This window comes from Ambystoma mexicanum, chromosome 10 (genome assembly GCF_040938575.1).
Source record: "Ambystoma mexicanum isolate Mex_15411 chromosome 10, UKY_AmexF1_1, whole genome shotgun sequence".
Taxonomy (NCBI): Eukaryota; Metazoa; Chordata; class Amphibia; order Caudata; family Ambystomatidae; genus Ambystoma; species Ambystoma mexicanum.
The window spans coordinates 339138972-339161592 of NC_090932.1; the positions used below are offsets into that span (position 1 = coordinate 339138972).

General features: G+C 45.3%; 1 protein-coding gene across 1 annotated transcript in view; it reads left to right on the forward strand.

Moving 5' to 3' along the window:
- Nucleotides 1–22621, forward strand: part of LOC138491423 (G protein-coupled receptor kinase 5-like) — a 901946-nt gene that overhangs the window by 725181 nt on the left and 154144 nt on the right. Inside the window, exon 9 of the mRNA XM_069617943.1 lies at nt 20794–20984. Coding sequence (XP_069474044.1) covers nt 20794–20984 — 191 coding nt within the window. The remainder of the gene's footprint in view (nt 1–20793; nt 20985–22621) is intronic.

The window sequence follows — 22621 nt, forward strand, 5'->3', positions numbered from 1 at the left end:
AACAGCACTGATTTCAACGACTGTAACTCATTGTGCCACAATTTTGAATTATTTGCTGCTATGCCTGAAAATGATTTTATCCTGTAATTTGGTGATTTCAACCAATGAAAAACCTACTTTTTTTTATATATTATTGTGCCCTAGCCAATTTTTTTACTTTTAGCACATTCAACAAAGACATATAAAAAGTAAAAAAGTGAATATACACAATCCAATCACATTTGCGAACAATCAAGACACTCAAATTTAAAAGAAGGAAAAAAAAATAGACTACCATTGCATTTGATATCAAAACTTGCGGTATAAAATAGTATATAATGTATTATTTTAAAAGTTTGTGTGCGCACATCATATAGAGAATTGCACTAACACGCCATTTTGTGCATAGAAATGGCTGTGGCTCGTGGGCAATTTGTAAATTGCCATGCTTGTGCAATATGTGTGTTATCACAGATGCAATTGCGCATACCACGGTTTGTGCACACGGTTGTGATTGTGAGTTGGATCTAAAATGTAAGAGCAAATGAGGCCAAGCTGTAGCTGTGCAGAATTTTTGACACTTTGTTCTGGGGTTCAAAAGTACAGCTGGAAATGTATATTCATTTTCCTTTATAGAGTGTAATGCGACCACAATGAGCCACTCTTATTTGTGTCTTTTTATAAATATGTTTACAACACACACTGCAGCTGGTCCATCAGGTTTTGGCAGGCACTGCAGTAATCTCAATGGATCTGTGTGATGGCGGTGTGGAGGGAGAGTATATTTCGCAGCATCCCAATACTTCTTTCAACGTACCTTTAGGCAATGCGTCTATTGGGAGAATGGATATGTATATTTAGGCTATCCCGGACTCCGGAACAGAGAGATTGTAATAATACAAACACCTTACTTATACATTTGTTTATTTGGATGCACTCTACTCTATCCCAGCTATGAAAATGGTTAATATTGTCCCTGTCAATATCTGTCTTTTGGACGAGAAAGCAGAGGATGGTTGCTGGCCCTTTAGTAACTCTTAAATGTGACTGTAATATTTATGCCTCTAGTATTTGATTCAGTTGCATGCCAATTGAAGCGGGACGCTCTTTTTATTTTTCTTCTTTCTGTTTTTAGCTGTTAAATTCAGTGCCACCCCTCCCCAAATCCAGTTTGATAGGGAGGAGGATATTTTTAGAAAGGAGGGTAGCAAGTTATCGGCACACCAACCAGTTCTTTTGATCACATTGATGTGCCGTATGATGTGAATCTCATTACTATTTCTTGTGTTTTGTATATGTGGCTCCATGGCCAGGCTGGACTCCTTCCTCCCAACAATTATTGGCATAATTAGCCATTGAGTCGCACTCTATTCGAGGGATTGGCATCATTTCATAATGTTTAACTAACATTTTCAGAAAACCATACTTATGTATGCCCTTCCCACTAAAGTCCCAGTTTACTAAGGATTTTTCTGTGTGTGAAATGAGGCAATTACTGATACCTCCCGCCTTTTTTAAGAAATGCCAATTAGATGTGATCCCTGTTTGGTGTTGCCAAGGTCTGACTTTCAATCCGTGATTGGGTTCTGCTAGGCGGGGCGTTGTTTTTCAAAGCCGATTTCCGTAGGTCCTTGAGTGGATCTTCCAATCTCTATTTATTCATGCAATAGGTATATATAGAGGCTGGTCAGTTTAGTCTTTCTCTGGCTCCAGAACTAGGAGAACGATGGCTCCAGTCATAGTTTGTTATTCTATCAAAGCGAGCGGAGGATCCTTTGGATACTAGAACATTTATGACTTGCAATTATTGAATGGCCTTCAACTCTATGTAACTTGCTGATCTATATTCTGTTTCTCTCCACAAGAAGCCTGGAGCAAAGATATTTTATCATAATGTTTGTCATAGACTGAGAGGTCCGAGTCCTTAACAAAGAAGAGTCTTTGGTAAAAATCCTGTACTTTGTGAAATCTGTAAATCTTTTAATTCTTAGGGTGTTAAACTTTTGCTTTAGTTCTTTAGCAGCATTTGACTTCTCAAGCAGTGTGACGCAATCTTCTGCCTGACACTTGGGCTAAAGGGAGGGGTTAGCTATGGAGGCTGGGTGCTGTCACCCGCTAACTGATACTGGGCCTTGGGATGGTGTGGGGAGAATTCCCTGGCTTAACCCACGAGACTCATTCATGTGGCAGGGTCTTGTCACACGCCGCAAATATGTAGCCCTGCTCCTTTAAGGGACACTCATTATATGAAGAAGTCAACTGACTAAATCGCCCTTCACAGGTATGGTAAACCCCAAGATACGCTTTACCACAAAAGTGTAAGTTCTCTACAAAACTGCCTGCATCAGGGTTAGTTCCAGTTAGTGTAAGGGATTTTGCTCGGGGCTAAGGGTTGGATATAGAAAACTCATAAACAGTAAAATAGATGTCAATGTTTGTGCACAAGACAATCCGTCCAAAGACTGTTACATTTACCAGCTTCAGTTCGCCCGTGTGGGAAAGTAAGTTGAGACCATGGGGCGCAGAGCTCCACTTTGCTGGCTTTGTCTCACACAAGTCTATTTGAGCAACCAAGATGGCAGAGCCCAGATAAAAGCTCAGTGCACAGGACCACAAAAATGGTAGACTGGGCTCAGAGAGCGACACGGAAGTCGCAGTCGGGTATACAACCAATCGGTTTCTTGCATATAACATTTCCCACGCCTGAGATCAGCTGAGCGAGCGCAGTACCTTGGGCTGGGACTAGGGCCCTACGTAAACCTCGAAGGTGTGGACTTTTGGAGACGGTGGAGGTGCTGTGCAGGTGACTGGAGAAAGGAGGGCAGAAAGAGGTGAAGTTGGAGAGTAGAGGAGGTGGCTGTAGAGAACAGGCCAGAGAGGAAGAGGAGCTGGGGAAAAGGTGATGAGGAAGGAATTTAGAAACATCCAGGAGAATAGAAAAAGTGAGGAGGGGAAGAGGAGGAAAGGTAGGAGGGGAATAAGAAAGAAAGAGGCTGAGAAGGAGTGTAAGAAAGACCAAGAGGTGGTGGAGTAGAATCAGGAAGATAGCTGGAAAACCAGATGGATTGGGAGAAGTTGAGCGACTCCAGAGAAGTAGAGGTAGAGAGGCATGGTTTGGGTCTATTTGATTTAAAACATTTGACCTAATCACAATTGATCAAATTTATTTGACCTTTTGTTTGACCTGAAATGCAGGGGAGACCCCTGCAATACCCGCCACTTCCCCTCAACATAATCTATACCCTGAATCACCCCCATTTATATATTTAATTACATGTGTGTGGAAAAAAAAGGTAAAAAAATGCAATTACATGTTTCAGGTCAAATGTTTTTAGGTCAATTATGCCAATACTGAGAGGGCATTGGCCATCTGGGGTTGAAATAGGTAGGATAGACGAACTGACACACTACAAGCCTGAGTTAACGCAAGTGAGGAGAGGATGAGGACCACATACATGTTGGCGCATCGAGGTTGCGATAGCTCCTCTACTATATCCCTAAACCCTATAATTTGGCAGTGCATACAAGTGGGGATAACAGATTTTACTGCCGCATTTGACCACACCACCAAACTCAGAATCAAGCCTCCTTTACTTCAACTGTACAGCATTTTGGATGAGTTTTTTTGTATTTGTTTGGTATTCAACATGCACAGTTTCCATTCAGTATATTCAAGTTATGTGCTTGGAACTAATGAGCCCAACCCTTGCCTTGTCTGTTGGAGGAATTGGAACGAAGGGGTCCTGATTCATAAGGATAATCATCGCACGTTGTGCTACTATCGATTATGGCATTAAAATCACCTAGCAAGATAATGGGGGTCTGCGCATCGCATTCTCCTAGAATGCAGGCTACCGTCTGGATGTTTATTTTATTATAGACTCTGTTCAGAGGAATATATATGTTAACCACTAAGATAGGCGAGGTCTTTAGCTGATCACAGTGAATGAAGGCTGCCAGCACCATATCTCTGGACCAAACAGTATCACAACCCACCCTGGGGTGTCTGATCGAAATCAGCAGACCTCCCTTTGGGTGGCCCAAAGGCCTTTTGATGGCTAGTCTTTGCACCATGCTGCGGCCGTCTATATCACAGTGCTCCCACAGCCAAGTTTCTTGTAACGCAACCACAAAGAATAACTGCATATTGGCAAGGAGGCCATCTTCTGATGTGAAATGAGAATTGTCTCTAGTGTTCCAAGACAAAATAATGTCAGTGTAATCGATGTTGCTTGCCAAAAAGAGACTTAAATTCGACCAGTAGCCATTGCCAGTATACTTCAGGTGGATCTGAGGAATTTTCCACTCTAGGCTCACAATCTAATTTCTTTACTAAATGTCTCACATAATTACTTTTCTCAAGACGCACTTTGTTAGAGGTCACATCTGATGTCTAGTAGCTCATCACATTGGGGCAGCTGTAAAATGTGTGACACATGGCAGAGAATAGTACAAATTACATTAGAGAAATGAAGTATTAACAAAGTCCCTGGCACTCGGACGCTGGCTGTGTTGATTTTGTGTATTTTGTTCTTGTGAATCTAAAAGCAATCTGTAAACGGTTTATCCCAAGGGATAACTTCATGATATGATAAGTGATTTATAGCCCGCCTGGACACAAATGTTTGTAGGTCTAACAAGACAAGGGGGGAAGACAGAGGGAGGACAAAACAAACAATCTTATTAGACCTTGTGTCATTCAGATCGTGTAAGTGCAAACAACGCAAAGTGCAGGGGGAGGCAGAAGGGGGAAGTGCTAGGGAAAGAGAAGAGGGAAGTGCCATCAGCACAGCATTGCTCTGGGGACAAGCAACCATGGAAGCATGGCCCTGGGTAAGTGTAAGGAGGCAGGGGACTGTAGGGTTACATCCCCTCAGTGCGCGGTGGCCCGGAGGCAGTGCAGGGGAGACTGGTCATGGAGGAGCCTGGTACCCAGTGAGACTCTGAGGGTAACCAGGAAACCAGTCAGCTCAGCGACCAAGAAGGTCAGCAGAGGAGAGAAAGAGAGCGAGCAAAAAGAAATGTCTTAAATTGCTTCCGGAACTTTAGGTGGTAAGGCTCCATTTTGAGAGGGGCAGGGAGGCTATTCTAGAGGGAGGCACTTGCAGAGCAGAGAGAAACTCTCCCCTTCCCACCTCCCACTCTCAGGCATAAGTCTGCTGACAACCAGAGAAATGGCTGGGACCTCAACACCAGTGAAATAGACAGCCGAGGCAATCTTCCTCATCACAGTGGCAGAGACAAGTCCACTGAAACCCAAAGAAGGATTTGAGACTTTGCTAATAATGTGAGAGAGTGGCAAAATAAACATGAAGTTGAAAGATACGGAAAATAATTCTCAAACACCAGGAGAAGGGAGTCATTCTCCTGGTGAAGAAACTGAAGCCCTTTGCATATACTCAAGAGACAACAAGGCAAGGGAGCAATTCCCCCTGGCTTTGTTGTGAACTCTATAAAAGAGTGTGTGGACCAATACCAGGAGAAGGAAGTCATTCGCCTAGTCCCGAAGGTTTGTATTTATTTGTATTTATTTAGATTTATATAGCGCTTTAAGCCAAACCGTTTTACATGAGGAACAAGCAATTACAACAAGCAACACATACCATTGAATCAAACCAGAAAACAGTACAGGGAACAATTTACATTATTGTTGAGGTTAAGTGCATATGGGGGGGGGACTAAGTGAGAAAGGAGGGTTAGGAGGTGAAGGAGGAGGAGGATTCAGTGGAGAAGGAGGAAGCAGAGAGAGCTAGGGGGATGAATGGAAGAGGTAGGATTTTAGAGAGGTGCCAAATGAGGGGTAGGTGGTAGTAGAGCGGATTGGGAGGGGAAGGCGGTTCCAATGGTAAGGAGCAAGAAGTTGGAAGGAGCAGAAGCGGGAAGGGGCCAGGGTGGAGGAGAGGGAGAAAGAAGGAAGAGAACGGGGAGAGCGAGGAGGGGTGTAGAAAGTGAGGAGAGAGGATAGGTAGGGAGAGGCAAGACAATAGAGGGCTTTGAAGACAAGACAGAGGAAATAGAATTTAAGCTGGGAGTGAAAAGGGAGCCATCCTACTGAGTCGAAGGAAGAGGAGATAGTCGTGAGGTGAGAGAAGGCAGAGGGAGCGGATAGCAGAGTGGTAGATGGATTTGAGGGGCGAGAGGTGGGAGGAGGGTAGTCCAAAGAAGAGAGTGGAGCAGTAGAAGAGTCTGGAGAAGATGAGGGAGGAGATTAGGAGCTTAGTAGCATGGAAGGTTATGAGAGGACGAATCTTACAGATATTGTAGAGGTGGAAGCGGCAAGATCTGGCAGTGAGAGAGATGTGGTGAGAAAGAGAGAGGTGGGGGTCGATGTGGAGACCAAGGTTGCGGGCATGAGGGGAGAAGGGGAGTTGGGAGGGGGGGAGGAAATGAGGGGAGGAGGAGAGGGAGGAGGAATAGTACTGGCAGGGAAGAAGAGGAGCTCAGTTTTTTCAGAGTTGAGAGAAAGGAAGTGAGAGGATATCCAGGATTTAATGGCGGAGAGGCAAGAAGAGAGCTTAAGGTGGATGTCAGGTGTGAAGGAGGAGAAGGAAAGGAAGAGCTGGGTGTCATCAGCATAGAAATGGTGTGATACACCAAAGGAGGATATAATGGGGGCAAGGAAGGAGGTATAGAGTGAGAAGAGAAAGGGGCCAAGGACAGAACCTTGGGGGACACCGTGGTTGAGAGGAAAGACAGGTTAGGAATGGCCACCCCAGGAGACTGAAAATTTGCGATTAGAGAGATAGGAGAACCAGTCGAGGATGGAGTCTTTGAGGCCAAATGATGAGAGAGAGTTGAAGAGAAGAGGGTGGTCAACAGTATCGAAGGCAGCTGAGAGATCAAGTAGGATAAGAATAGAAGAGTGTTTAGAGTAGCGAGCAGATAGGAGAGAGTTGAGAACGGAGGTGAGGGCAGTTTCAGTGAATGAGGACATGGAGAAGAGAGGGGGGGTAGAGGGGGGATAGGAAGGGGAAGAGAGAATAGATTGTCAGAGGTTGAGGACTTTGTTGGAAAAGGAGGAGTCAAGGTCAGAGGCAGAGAGAGTAGAGGCAATGGAATGATATGGGGTGGGAGGAGAAAGGAGTCGGGATAAGGTTTGAAAGATGAGGCGTGGATGGGAGGACTGTGTGTGTGAAGAAGGTCGGAGAAGTAAGTACACTTAGCAGAGTTGAGACAGGAGTCATAGAGGGAGTGATAGTCGAAGTATGCAGATTTGTTGGAGGGGTGGGGTGTTTGAGCCAGGAACGTTCAAAGCGCCTAAGAAGGTGGCGCATGGAGGAAAGATGGGGAGAAAGCCAAGGTTGAGCAGTACGGCGGGAAGGGTGAAACGAGGAGAGAGGATAAAGATGATCTAGAGCAGAGGTGAGGGAGGAGGTTAGGGTGGAGGACGCTTCAGTGGCTGAAAGAGAGGAGAAGTGTGAGCGGGGGGCAAGGAAGAGCAGGAAGTAAGGTAGAGAGAAGGATTGAAGTCACGTAGGTCACGGCGGAAGAAGGGGGTGGAAGAAGGGGGTAGGAAGACGTAGGGGATGCGGGGGTGAGGGAGAAGCAGAGTAAGGAGGAGTGGTCCGACAGGTAGTTAGGTAGAGAGGAGATGGGATAGGCAGAGAAAGAAGAGGTAAAGATTAGGTTAATGGTAGAGCCAGATTGGTGAGTAGGATGGGAAGGGAGAGGTGAAAGGAGGTAGGAATCGAGGATTGAGAGGAGAGCAGGGGGAGTTAGTGGAAAGATTGAGATTGAAGTCACCAAGTATGATTAGAGGGGAGGGCTGGAGGAGAGTTGGCTGAGAAGATGGTCGATGTCTTCGTAGAATGAGCCAGGAGGGCCAGGAGGGCGGTATATGATGAGGAAAGATATAGCGTGGGGGGAATTAAAGATTTTATACATGTATTCGAAGGAAGGGAGAGTGGGAAGAGAAGGAGGAGAGGGAGAGGAGGTAAAGTGAGGACGGAAGAAAAGGCCTAGGCCGCCTCCACTACCAGAGGGTCGAGGGACATGCTCGAAAGAGGATGAAGAAGAGGTGAGTGATGCGGGAACAGAGGTGTTATGAGGTGGGATCCATGTTTCAGTGACACAGAGAAATTGGAGGTTGAGATGTAAGAATAGGTCAATAACACCAGTAGTTTTATTGCAGATCGAGCAGGTATTCCAGAGGGCAACTTCAAAGGTGTTGGGGGTATGGGTGATTAGTGGGTAGATAAGGTTGCGGTGCCTGAGTGAGTGGTTAGGGGGTGGGATGGAGTGGGTTTGTGGAGGGGAGGGGAGATTGAGAGAGGAAATGGCCATGGTGATGAGGTAGAGAACTTTGAGTGGGGAGAGGGGAAGGGGAAGAGAGGGGGGGCGGGACAGAAAGGAGGAGTTGCGCATAACAAGGAGCAATAATTAAAGGATAGTTCCGGGACTTTTTTTTTATTGTCCCTACGGTTCGGCCATGTGTTTTTAAGCATAACTCGGTAGATCGTAGAAAACTTTCCTATGGACCTTACCCGACTTTTCGTCCATTAACGCACTCAAAATCAGCCGCCATTTTCTGATAATCCTATCATTTCCCCCCATCGCCCTGGCTCACCTGCTTTTGCGGCACTAAATCAAATCCCCCGCCCCTGAGCCTGACATCAGCAGACGCGTACCGCCCATTTCCCAACGCCAAAGCACGTTTCGTGTCAACAATCGCTGCGCCTCAGCTAATGAAGTGTCGCCATGGAAATGGCAGGACGCCTCTTTCCTCAATAAGTATAAACACACCGTTTCACAACACACAGCAGCAGATTTTCGATTCCATTCCTCTCTCTGTGTTACTTTGAGTATTCTGTGACTCGTTTCTGTGCTCTGGTCAGCTACCTTCGCCGCTTCTAGGCCTTGTGAACACCTGTACCATCTCTGTAAATTATTTTACTTTCTTTACCACACAATGGCTACAATAATGCCGTGTATGTACGAGCCCGACTACACCGAGGAGGAACTACTGGAAAGGCAGGCACGAGAAAACGATGGGGATTCGGACGGCAGTTGGGAGGACCAGTCAACGGATGAAGAGCCTGGACCATGTCGCATGGACGGCGTCTCCACCTGGTGCACGTGCAATCGGTGCGAGCTAATGCCAACTGAGGAGGAGAACTGCTGCTGCCGTGAAAATTCTGGGTGCTTGGCCTACATTTCGGAAGGCGAGCCAAGTCCGCAATGCATCACCGAGCTGCCAGAGTTCAGGGAAGCCTGCCTCTCACGGACGGTGTTGAGGATGATGATGGTGCTTATGCACGAACTTCGCGGCACTGTTCGTCCGCGTAATCCGAGTAACGAGTAAGTATACTCTGGTTGTGATGTCAGTGATGCCACTACTATGTCATGGTCGTCTCCCACATATAAAATGACATCTACATATCATTCGAATGCATGTAAATTGGTTCCATATTGTGCATTTTCTAGATAGAATTTTTTTCAAAGCAGAATGACATTTTTTACCTGAATCGACAGTGATAAGAAAGTTTTGTCATTTTAATACAGTTTGCAACTTTCATTTTCACAGATGGTACAGGCTGGTGGCCTATCGTTGCTTCACTTGGTGGCTTCACGGGAGGCTCGGACACCGCGTTCGGAGAGTAATACCTGCCTGTGCGGTACTTGCCATTAGACAACATTTCCCCAGCGACAGTGGACAATACCGCGGATTTTCCCTGGATGTGCTGCAACCGGAACTTTACAATGTGTAATGTTTATTATTTATGTTCAATTGAAATTAAGATCTAAAATAAAACCCAACATATATTTTAACAATGGTTGTTTTGATTTTTTAAATGAATCTAGTGTGTCTCCATTGAATAGTCTTCCTGTGCCTTGTCTTGTCACACCACATGTCTCCGGCCAGCATCCTACCCTCACGCTGGCCGCCCACCTTCAATCCACATAACCGTTGAACCCATATGCAGCAGACATACATATGTTATTTTGCGGGTTGGCATCAAGCCTCCCGGCCTTGCCTCCTCCCCCAAAAATACTTACCACACCACTTTGTTCAAGCGTTGGCAATAAAAGGAAGGCCGTTGGATTTTATTGATACAAAACATGGTTATAGGTAAATAATCAATATGGTTGATCATAATAAATCATCCTTTTGGGCACCGGGTACAGAGATGACCCCCTCTGGCCCGTGCCGCCTTGCCACCACAGGCCAGCCTGCTGCTGACTAACTGCCTAGGCATTCAGGGTCTCCAGGGTGAACTGCACCCATATATTCTCCTGGGAGGCTGAGGTATTTATAAACTCACCCCCCTGCCTTCTCCTTGGTGAGGCCCTGCGGCAAACGAGTCTTGTCTGCACGACCAGCGCCCTAATCCACACCCCCCCCCCGCCCTATCAAAGGCAGTTCGCACCGGGGTACTTGCGCTTCCAAGTGGAGCTGTCAGGGAGCGATAAAGGCCAAGAGGTGCCAAAGACCATGTACACTTCAAAGTGGTCTATAGAGCATGGGTTGTTGTTCCCATGTCTACCTCCAGACCCCGTGTCTCCTGCCAAGCATCCCCCCCTCACGCTGGACGGCCCCCTGCAAACTGCATAATGCCACGACATATACACGTCATTCATTCACAAACACACCCCTGTTTCGAATTCTTTATAACCCACTTCATATTTCTAATGAGCACTTCTTTGCGCTTTGCTAGTCAACCCGTGAAGGTGCTGGTTATCTGCTCTTCGTCTCTGTGAACTTCCGTGACCACTTCGAGGAAACTCCTCAGTTTGCAACCTGTGAACTGCTCCCTGTTCTACGACAAGAAACTACTCTGATCCCTGCATCTAACTGTTTGTTCGTCAAGGTAAGGCCATGTACCATAATCATTTTGCGTCCAATTTCTTTTTGTTCAAGACAGTACATGCAAGGAACTAGTCACATGTTCTGAGTTTACATTGGTATTCATAGAGAATTGTTGATCTTTACTTTTCAGAACTTTCCACAATGCCTGCCTGTTCCGTTGGCGGTTGCCCTTCGAAGACCCATAATAAATCTGAAGGTACTATAATGCATGTTTTCCCTAAGACAATAGATCAGATAAGAGAATGGGTCCGATATTGCGGATATCCACCGTCTGAGCTTGAAAGTAGAGTCCTAGAAGTCTTTGCGGACAAGAGGGGTGATCGATACCGCATCTGCAGCAGGCACTTTAGCTCAGACATGTACTCCACATCAATGCTAATAAAGAAGAACACACCGCGAGCGAGGCGAAAATTGCTCTCAACCGCTATTCCCACTCTATTCGTCCACATCCCTCCACTGGTGAGTCAAGTTTATGTATTTATCTCTCGGCCTTGCGGTAGTGTGTAGCATTAGCTAACAATAATTTCCCCATTTATGTATCCACTCAATATGAAGGCGGAAGATTCTCCATCCGTGTCGTTATTGCAGTCATCAGCCACTTCAAGCGCCTATCGGGTAATCTTACTTGGCTATTCTGCCACTGACTTCTTTTAGGCATGTAAATCAATAGTTTTAATTGATCGTGTAATTATTTTACCTAATGGTACACCCTTGTACTCGTCCTCTAGTCTTTGTTTTCAGTTATAATTATTGTTATCCAAAATAATGCAAGTACTGTCTTTCAGGGAGATGCTGAGGAGTCCAACGTATTGACGACAACCGTTGATGTCACTCAGATGCTCGAGGTACGTTTCCGGACAGTTCCATCGATGGAGATCATCAGATCTTGCATTCTTGTAGCGTGATTGTTACGCACAATGTTTCTTTCGTTTTTAGCCATTGATATGTCCTTCTGTCGTCGCCCTCCTATGTGTCTTCTTTTTTCAATATTGTGTTCATTACTAATGAAAGTCCTATGTTTCAGGGAGTCGATGGAGCATTAGTCCAAGAAGAAGGGGGAGCATGCAGTTACGGGTCGGCGCAACAGCTTGCAGAAGTGTGCACCGCAGTTACATCGTCCCTTGATGTTCTTATGCATTTCGAGGTATGGATACTGACAGTTCGATCAAGCGAAATCATATGACCTGATTACATCCGCTATACTTCCTTCTTTATTAACGCAAGTACTATGTTTCAGGGAGATGACGGAGCTTCTTCTACAAGAACATCACCCCTAGTAGTTGATGCAGATCTCTGGGTGGTGACACTTCCAACAATCGAGCAAATCGAATCATATTTACATATCCATTATTTATTTTAGACAACTGATCATTTGTGCAGGTCTATTTAGATGAGCCGTTGACGCCTGCACAAAGTTTATGTTCTTTTTAACAAAATAGAAAACCATACTAATGCAATTACTGTGTTTCAGGGAGTTACTGAAGCATCATCTTCAATAATATCATCAATGGAAGTCTATGAGGAGCCCGAGGTATGGATCTTGACAGTTCCATCTAACTAGATCAACAATGCATGAATAATTGTCGTTTGAATGTTCTACACAAAGCGTTCATTCGTGTTTTGCTATTGAGATGTACGTGGGTATTGGTCCCCAAGTACATTTTGTGTTTTCGATATTATTATACATACTAATGAAAGTTCTATGTTTCAGGGAGTCGATGGAGCGTCAGTGCGTGATGGATGTGCTTATCATGAAAATATAGTCGTTGCAGCGCAAGAGGAAGTGGAGACATGCACACACAAGTCGGAGCAACAGCGTCCTGATGTTGAAGTTCGAGGCAAGAAAGTTTCAAAGAAAAGAAAGCAAAAGAAGGTTAGTGTCCTGGTCACTATATTATGTTGTTTTTCACTGTTAATAGTTCAATACTGTAAGTTGTGTTTAAACTGAACATCCCTTTTCCAATCTGTCCTCTAGTTGCGAGTGGGTGTACGAACTAGATCTACACAGACAGTGAAGCGAACGAGAGATGTTGCTTGTCAAACCTTTTGTCAGGGACTTGAGACTGGGGATGCATCGTGCCAATGGGAAGAATATGAAGTGATTGACAACGGAGCTATACCACATCCAGCCATTGATAGTGAATGTCCTCCTGGTAGTTCGGATGCAGTCGGAGATCAATTCACAGAATCCACACCCGCAAAAACTAAGACCGCGAGAAAGTTGAAGAAATTGTCTTATTCACCCATCGCCGGAGAAGGAACAGATGTTGCAATGGAAGAGAATGAAGTGGACTACAATGAAACACCATCAATATCACTGAACATAGCGGAAGACGATATCAGAGATTCTACCTTTCATGTGAGTGACATGTCCTCAACGTTACAGGCCGAACCAGCTGGGATGCAGAGTGACAGCATAAGGAAAGAGGCCAAATTCATTGTATTCGATAGTTGTTTGATTGATATTATTATTCGGTTGAAATATGGGCATTCGGTAGGTGGGGAAGTATGTGGGGAGCCATTGATTAATGTGACTCGTGCAATTTGAGGCACTAACCTTAAAATACATGCCACCTGTACAAAATATCATCCTTTCTCATGGTCTGCACAACCCATGCTGGGGCAACTGCCAGCAGGCAATCTACTTTGTGCAGCGGCTGCACTTTTTAGTGGTTCAAGTTTTAAAAAGTTAGAGTCTTTCTTTCAGTTTGTGGGAATCCATTTCATTGCGAAAACTCAGTTCTACAAATACCAAACTGATTATCTATTTCCAGCCATTAGCGAAGCTTGGAGAATGGAAAAAATGTCTATTGATAGTACATTCGCGGGCAAACGGTTCAGGCTAGCCGGTGATGGACAGTGCGACAGCCCAGGATTTTCAGCCAAGTACTGCACCTACCACATTCAGGACATGGAAAGTAAGAAAATTGTGAGTTTGGTGGTCGTGCAGGTGTCACAAAGTACATCCTCAGTGGCCATGGAGAAAGTTGGCTTTGTAGCATCATTGCAAGAACTACAATCGCGGGGAATGGTGATCGACCTGATAGCCACGGACAGACACATTTCAATTGCCAAGACAATGAGAGAAGAGTACAAAAATATAAATCACCAATTTGACGTTTGGCATCTTGCAAAAACAATCAATAAAAAAATGTCGGCTGCAGGTAAAAAAAAAGAAATGCAAGGTATTTCACAGTGGTCCAAGTCAATCAGCAACCATCTTTGGTGGAGCTCAAAAACATGTGGAGGGTCGTTGGAAATTCTACTGGAAAAATGGCGGTCAGTAATGCTACACTGTACCAACGTTCACCGTTGGAACACAAACCAACATTTCCACAATTGTGAACATGGCCATTTGTCCACAGAGGAGGCACGGAAGAAGAAGTGGTTGATTCCTTCATCACCCACTCACAAAGCCATTGAAAAGATTGTATCTGATAAAACTATAACAAGAGATTTGAGGGGACTCACGGAATTCTGCCACACAGGAGATTTGGAGGTGTTCCACAATATGTGCCTAAAGTACAGGCCAAAACGATTGCATTTTGGCATGGAGGGCATGATAAATCGGACTCTTCTAGCGGTCTTGGCACATAACCATAATGTTGGCCGTCAACAAAGTAGGACGACCGGAACTTTAGGGACGCTTCGCTACAATAAGGCCTTCACTAAAAGAAGTAAACAATGGGTGATCAAACCAGTGTTTGAGGATATGCAATATGAGTTTATTGAGAGACTTATTGTTGATGTCCTAGATAGGCACATAAATGGAGTTGTGAACGAACCTGTGCAGGGGACAACTGCATTGCCACCCAACATTGCCTCAGTTCAATGTCCACCTAAAGAAGAGCTCATTGAGAAATACACATCACGGTTTAAATGATTGTAATTTGATTGTCTGTTCTCTCGAGTCTCCTCATGTCGCAGGCCCATTGAATATGTGTATCTATGTAATGTGTAAATAAAAGTGATTGCTCAGTGTACATGCAATGTGTCTATCCAACCTTGTTCATTTGCGCATTAAATTAAACCAAACAGTAATATAAATCATTTTTCAAAAAATATAGAATGTCTCCGTATTTATGGTTCTCTGGGGCTGCAAAGCACGCAGACAAAATGCAAAGATGGAGTGTAAATTTCAAGTCCTGTGAGATGGCCTTACACTGAATGTAGCTAACTAGGAATGTGTGCTCGTTCAAAGTGAAGGTCAGCTGCTTTGATTTTTTGCTCGGGTGCCGGAATGGCCCACGACTCCGTATAAGGTTCTATTGTTATTTGACCTTGACAGGCCGGGTCCATCCCGAAAGACTTCTTTTTGGGGGTGTGGGGCAATAACGTAAGAAACGATAATGAATATAACTTCAGAAAAGAAAGCCATTTCATGTTCGTTCATTAGAAGAAATAACGTCGGCATAGAAGGAGTGGTATTTCGGGGCTGCCCTAAGCACAGACACAATGGAAAATGTAAATATAATGTAAGTAACTCTTTAGATGAGTTTATACCGCAATTTAATTACTATACAGTAGCTTTAAAGACGGGTTAAGTTGTACTTGTTCGTTCTATGTGGCATATTGTTTTGTACCGCGCACTATCTTGAGGAGAACCATCTCCTTTTACGGAAGCACCTCAAAACCTTCCTCTTTGCTTCTGCTTTCTCTCTCCCTCTCCCCTGCTACAACTGGTCCACTGTCTGCGACCTCGGTCCTGGGCCCTTCCACTCTCCACCTGCACTGCCTCCCTGTCAACCCCTGCACTGGGGGACTGTCTCAGTATCCTACAGCCCCCCCTTGACGTATAATACCCAGTTGCACTGTCCTAGCTATGAAATAATTTCCTGACCTAATATATAAAATGAATAATTTTAATTAAGATCTGATGGTGAGACTAATTTCATTTTTTATGTTTTTCAAACAGGTACATCATCCATTATTGCATGTGTCACGAGTACCAGACACCGGCGGATGGGTTTTTTAACCGCCAGTTGCTTCTCCGCGTGAACAACGTTACCACCCTGACCATTTTATGGGACGATCGCCAAGTACAAGTATGCCCTTACGCGGTACTAACGGCTAGATGCAACATACAGACTGTTGTGGTGGCCTAGTGCCTCGTTGTTGGAACAGCCATGCGATTATCAGTGCGACCGAAGAGCTTATTTTATCGTAAACCAACACCCTGTATACTGCACACGAACATCGCTTGCCTCAAGACGAACTATTTTGGATCGAGAGCAAATAAAAATGCAAATCGCTGAATATTCTCAAAACATTTGATGTCAAATAAATGTACTTTGCCAAATGTACAATCTTGCCGTTTGCTTTTAAACCACAGTTTCATGTTCCGAATTGTGGCGCTGTATTGTTAGATGATCTAAGACCCTGTGTACAGCAAAGGAACATCGCGTGCCTCAAAACGAACTTTTTGGAACGTGAGCAAATAAAAATGCAAATCGCTGAATATTCTCAAAACATTTGATGTCAAATAAATGTACTTTACCAAATTTACAATCTTGCGGTTTAATTGAAAAGTACATTTTCATATTCCCAATTGTGGCGCGCTGTGTTGTGTGAGCTCATCTGTGTTGATTTCCTGGTTCTGTGTGGAGTCGCGTAGAAGACGCCTGGGCGCGTTTGCCTACGCAGCTCAGTCACGTCACGGATAGAGGCGGGGAATATGAATGTTTTGATAGTCTGTTTCAGGGGCGGGGGATTTGATTTAGTGCCGCAAAAGCAGGTGAGCCAGGGCGATGGGGGGAAATGATAGGATTATCAGAAAATGGCGGCTGATTTCGAGTGCGTTAATGGACGAAAAGTCGGGTAAGGTCCATAGGAAAGTTTTCTACGATCTACCGAGTTATGCTTAAAAACACATGGCCGAACCGTAGGGACAATAAAAAAAAAGTCCCGGAACTATCCTTTAAAGCAGAGGTCAAGTGAGGAAGGACTGGAGTACCAGAGTAAAGGCTGGCAATAGGTGGGGAGGGTTGTAGGGTAAAGTGTAGTCCAGGATGCTCAGGAGAGTAAGAGGATTAATGGGCTGATGCCTAAAGCTGGGGAGGATGCGGTCGGAAGGGTGGGTGGAGTAACGAGGCAGCAGTGGTGAAGGTTGAGGAGGGGTAACGGGAGCAGCGGAGGCAGTGGTGGCTAAGGTGGAGATGGTTGAGGCACGGGTTGCAGCACGGTGGTTGCGGAGGAGATGGATGATGAAGCAAGCCAAGGAGCAGCGGGGCTGCGATGGCTGTAGGGTTGATTGTGATGGAGCAGTACAAGGAGCAGTAGAGGCTGCTGTGGCTGATGCCGTGGATGGAGCAATCAAGGAAGCAGAGGAGGCTTAAGTGGTAAGGGAAGAGGTGCATCCAGGGGTCTTCAGGAGCCGTGATGGGAAGTTGTTGATGAAGGCAGCGGAGGATGGAGAAGGTAGACAGATGTGGAAGGTGCCGTTGATGGAGTAGTCTATTAGGCGGAGGAAGCTGTAGGGTGAAGGAAGAGGTGCACCCAGTAGGAGAGGGAGGGAGAAGCACAATATGTGCAGGGGGAGTAGGGCAGTGCTGGGCTTCAGAGTCACACAGTGGACAATGGAGCTGCAGAGGCCGTGGCAGACTGGTGCAGAGGGGGCGGCAATATTCTGAGTCAGGGGCGGCCTGTGGTAGTCATCTGAGGAATGAGAAGGCAGGTGGATGAAGTAGCCGCCAAGGCTGAAGCAGGAAGGAGACCAAGAGCGACTGTGGAGCTGTCAGGACGGAGTGTGGAGGACACAGTAATGCACGTGGGAGCAGTGGGAGCCAGAGAGAGCCATGTATGGTATGATGAGCTGGCTGAAAGGACCGGTGTCTAGGAGCTGCGGGGGCCGTGGCAGGCCGAGGTTGTGGGTGCCGATGTATGGAGCTGGCTGCGGGGGCCTGGGTGCTCAGGAGCAGAAGGGGCCATTGCAGGCTGAGGCTGAGAGAACAGCCGCGTGGAGCTGCCTGCGGGATCCTGGGTGCCCAGGAGCTGAAGGGGCCGCGCAGGCCGAGGCGGAGAGAGCAGCCGTGTGGGGCTGGCTGCAGGGGCCTGGGTGTCCAGAGGCTGAGGGGGCCGTTGCAGGCAGAAGCTGAGAGAGCAACCATGTGGAGGAGGTTGCAGGGTCAGGGCGGCCAGGAGCTGCTGCAGGCCGAGGGCGTGAGAGCCGCAGAATGGACCTGGCTACGATAGACTGGGTACTCCGGGGCTGTGGGGGCCGTTGCAGGCCGAGAGTGACCAAGCCGCCGTATGCAGTGAAGAGCTGGCCCCAGGAGGTCCCGTTTTGCTGGTTTGATTGCCGGTCCCGTTGCAGGCAGAGGCTGAGAGAGCAGCCGTGTGGAGCCGGTTGCAGGGTCGGGCGCACAGGAACAGCGGGAGCTGCTGCAGACCGAGGCCGTGAGAGCCGCAGTTTGGAGCTGGCTGCGGGAGTCCGGGAACTCGGAATGTGACCTGCACAGTGTTATCATCATTAAGATTAAAAGTCAAACGGCATATAGGTCATCTGGCAGCTTTAAGCACATGGTAAAAACAGCAACCACGTTTGAATGTGTCAGTTCAGGAGACAGGTGATGGAACTTCATTCATGTGCAAATACAGATTGTAGCAAGGATACTAATGCGGACCACAGAACTTACTTGTTTCTCCCTTTTTTTTATTCCATGAACTGACCATAATGTGAAAAATGACAGACATGGTATGTGTTTATTTTCATTTTTACTTATTTTTACCTCTATGATGTTATCAATGTGTGTTGACTATTACATTTTGAATGAAATTGTTGTTAACAAGGGTCGCCCTGAGGAAGGAGTTTTCTCCGAAATGCATAGGCAAATGAACCTAAGAAAGTGGCTATGCTGATTTCTGCCTCACTAAGATGTGATTTAGTGAATTTAATTTAAATATATATTACACTGAAGAATCCTACCTCTCATTTATTTTGTGATTATTCATAATGAACTGTGAAAAACATCAAAGTACTTTTGGATTTCAAGCTACAAAATCAAGGGAACCCTCTTTTGGATACAGACAGTGAGCGACTGATTAGCTCGGTATGGTTACCCAGCTTCTTGCTTCATGGATATTTTGAGTCTGGGTGTCTCTAGACTCCTTTCAGTCAGCTCCTGAAGAAAATGATACACAGGTTATTCTAATTTGAACCTCAACATGAGAATTGTGTTTTTTTGAAAATAGTGTGGTGCCCACTTTTTTTTGCTAAACCCCGCTACATCCAACCCCTCTCTCCCTAAATACCTCCCTGCTAGAGCCCTTTGGTCTTTTAACTCCAACTCTCTGCAGATCAGCCGCTTCTCTAAGCAGCGATTGTCTTATGGCGCCGTGAAACACCATTTGTTTCGTAGGCGCCTTACAAATCTCAAATAAATGACTAAGTGCTCTATTAATTTGCACACATCTGTGATCTAGTCGTTAGCTGTCTCACTCTTCTCAAGGTACATCATTTGAACACTGAACACAGAATGCCATGGCTAGAACTTAAAAAGTTCCCATTGGAAACAACATACGTACCAATTGGCAACATTTTAAAAAGCCACAGTGACATAGAAAGTGACTCACCACCTCATTTCTACACATACACACAGCACAGCATTTCTCATTTGCCAAGCATCCATTATCACTAGCCAATGGTTAGAGGCGAGTGCACATTTTTAGCCCTGAAAATACACTATATATAAGTATGAGTGGGCTGGTCTGAATCTAGGAGCAACATGATTATAACCGTACCATTAACACTTACGTGGCGCTGCTTTCCCAAACCAAGGAACATTGGGAACGGGTTGATCTTACAATTTCAATTAAGGATAATGTCCTAAGAAACGCTTTTCTTGGGCGTTTGATTTTCATTGGACACCCAATAGAATACATATTCTGATAATGTTCAGGCCCTGAGGAAGGTCCTTGGAAGGAGAGAAACATGTGTTGGCCTACCAGCTTGAATTGCTTTAAACATTAGGAATATTGGAATATGTTCTCATTGTTTTTTTATAGACTATATATGTTAAAAGCATTTGATCATTTGTTCAATTTAATATCCGAGTAGCGAAATAAACGTTTCATTATATGATTACAAAACTATTGTTCACTTTGTTTGACGCAGATGTTATGCCCAACTTTTTATCAGCTTCAAGGTCTCTTTCAAATTATAGGAACACCACACATTTTGAATTCAGTCCTCTTGGTTTGCGCATCCTTTCACTGAAAGGATTTAATGTTGATGAAATCCTATTCACTTGGTGGTATACGTGTTTTCTTCAGGGAAGGCTTGCAGACAGCCTCGGTAGGATAACATGCACCGCTCCTTACTGGCGCATATGTCTGATGTGCGCTGCAGCTTCATAATTATATCTAGGAGTAGTCTATACTTGTGCTAAGTACTGCAGTGTCTTATTTTGGTGTGTCTCTGTCTTGGATGGCTGTTTGTGGTCATTCTATACCCCACCACGTTCTTTGATGAAACTCTGTCCCTCGTTTAGAGGCCTGTCTGTGCGGGGTGTGTACTTTGAGGCAGTCCTCAGATGTTCTCTTTAGCTATCTCATTCCTCCGAAGAGTCTGAATCCAGATATTGCCAAATATAGGGGGCCCGTTTTGTTGTCCACCTTCCCTATAAAGCAGGAGTCGACCACCTTTGGCCCTCCAGATGTTTTAGGCTCCAACTCCCATCTGCCCTAACCAGCACAGTCAAAGGAGAGGGCTCATGGCGGTCGCATTCCAAAACATCTGGAGAACCAGAGGTTGCAGACCCTTGCTATAACGCATGGAGGCCCTCTTAGGCTGTATATCTTTGCAAGATGTCAAGCTGCAATACCATGTCTATACTTGCAACTCTTTTATTGTGATGTGCTCATTAGCCTTTTTCCTCCACTTGATGATGCATATTACATATTTATACCATGTATTCCCTTTTGGGGGCTCCATTGTGAAGCATTATAGATGGAGTGTTGAACCATTATTAATGTATTAACCAACTCCATGTTCTTTTGGTTTGTTCTAGGTGAATTTAGCTTACGCATATGAAACAAAAGATGCCTTGTGTCTGGTTCTTACCATCATGAATGGTGGTGACCTCAAGTTCCACATCTACAACATGGGCAACCCTGGCTTCACGGAAGAGCGTGTGATCTTCTATGCTGCAGAGCTCTGCTGTGGCCTTGATCACTTGCATCAGGAAGGGATTGTGTACAGGTGAGTGGTCGTGGGCACATTAATACAGAGACAGTACAGTGTTTATGCTAGCGCAGCCCCCATCTTGTTCATTGCCCTTGTCTCCATTCCTTGACCTTCATGTTACCCGACAGCCATTTGATTGACCGTGCATGAGTATCCTCCCTGTGGACGCTGCCTTCTTTCATCTGGTGGCAGTCTTGTCACAAAGAAAAGGGTTAAAGGAATATGATGTGGTGTTTGCACCCAGCGTGTGAAGATGGGTGGAGCGTAACCACTCTGTCATAGAAAATGAATGTGTGTGGGCAGTTGGTATGTTCAGAGAGTTGTTTTGGGATGGCAAGTTGGAATTCTGTATAGGCAATAAACATTTGGGCACCATAATGACGAACCAAGCCACACTGAAGCAATTACTGTGCATGCCCAGGTTGGTAACAAGATTCTAGGAGTATGTATATTCGGTGTGGCATGTGGCCATGAACGAGCGTATCATTGCAGAATGCTTTTCCCACTTTCTAGAGGACCGATTCCACGTGGTGACATATGTCAATGTGACTATGTTCAGTTTTGCCAAGGGTGAATGTGGGCATCTGACCAGGAGCCCGTTCAGAGAGCAAGAAGTGGCTCAGGCTGGAATCACTGATATGGGCTTGCAGGAGGTAGAAGAGCGTAGAAATCCTGGCCGGCCAATGCGTTAAGAACCCTATGAGATGTTGACGCTGTTTCTGCGAATACAGGAAGTGTTATTGTTGAAGGTTGGCGGTGGGTTTAGCTGCAATATGGTACTCCCCCGCTAAAATGATAGAGAAAGCTGTGAATACTACGCATGTGGACTATTACAAAAAATAGGGCTTCTGGTTACGACCCTGTTCTACCCAGGTAGGTCAATATTCAAAACAACAAATGAACAGGATCACACAACCAGAAACACACACTCCTGTTATGGTTTAACACATTTTACAATAGTCATTGTTTGTGTGATAATTTCAATTTATATTACAACGTGATATGTATTTTCAAAGAGGGAGTATCACAGGAAAGCTCAATTTATACAAAAAGACCATCAACAAATTGTGCATGTAGTGCTCACCCAGGGTAAATTCCTTGGATAGTCATTCCAAAGGATTGTACATTCCCTGACACCATACAAGGGACACATGAGTTATACATAATAAACAAAACAGTACACAGTACACAGTGCTACAAGGCACAATAATAAAACAGTGTGTTGGTTTGAACATTGAGACGTAAAGTCACTTCTGATGCTTGTTAATCTGCTTAGAATCACATGCTGTGCATATAGTCCGACATCCAGTGGTCACTGCGGAGTATTGCATCTTGTCTTTCGAGAATCGAAAGGGGACGTCGACATGGGCGTGCCTGTAACACTATCCCTAACGTGACATGTAATCTACCCAAAAATCCCTCACACGTCGAGGTCCCTCAGATTGTTTTTTTCCACCCAGTATACTGGTCACCTTATGCGGAGCTCGTCCAGAGAAATTGCTTCTTCGACCTTCGAATATATATATATATATTAGTATAATTTTATATTTACCCTACCGTCCTTTCCATCGATGGCTGTTTCAGTTCTCCACCGAAGACGGTTACATGGATCTTCGACGGACAGTGTTCCAGTCGGCACTGCCGACCACGTG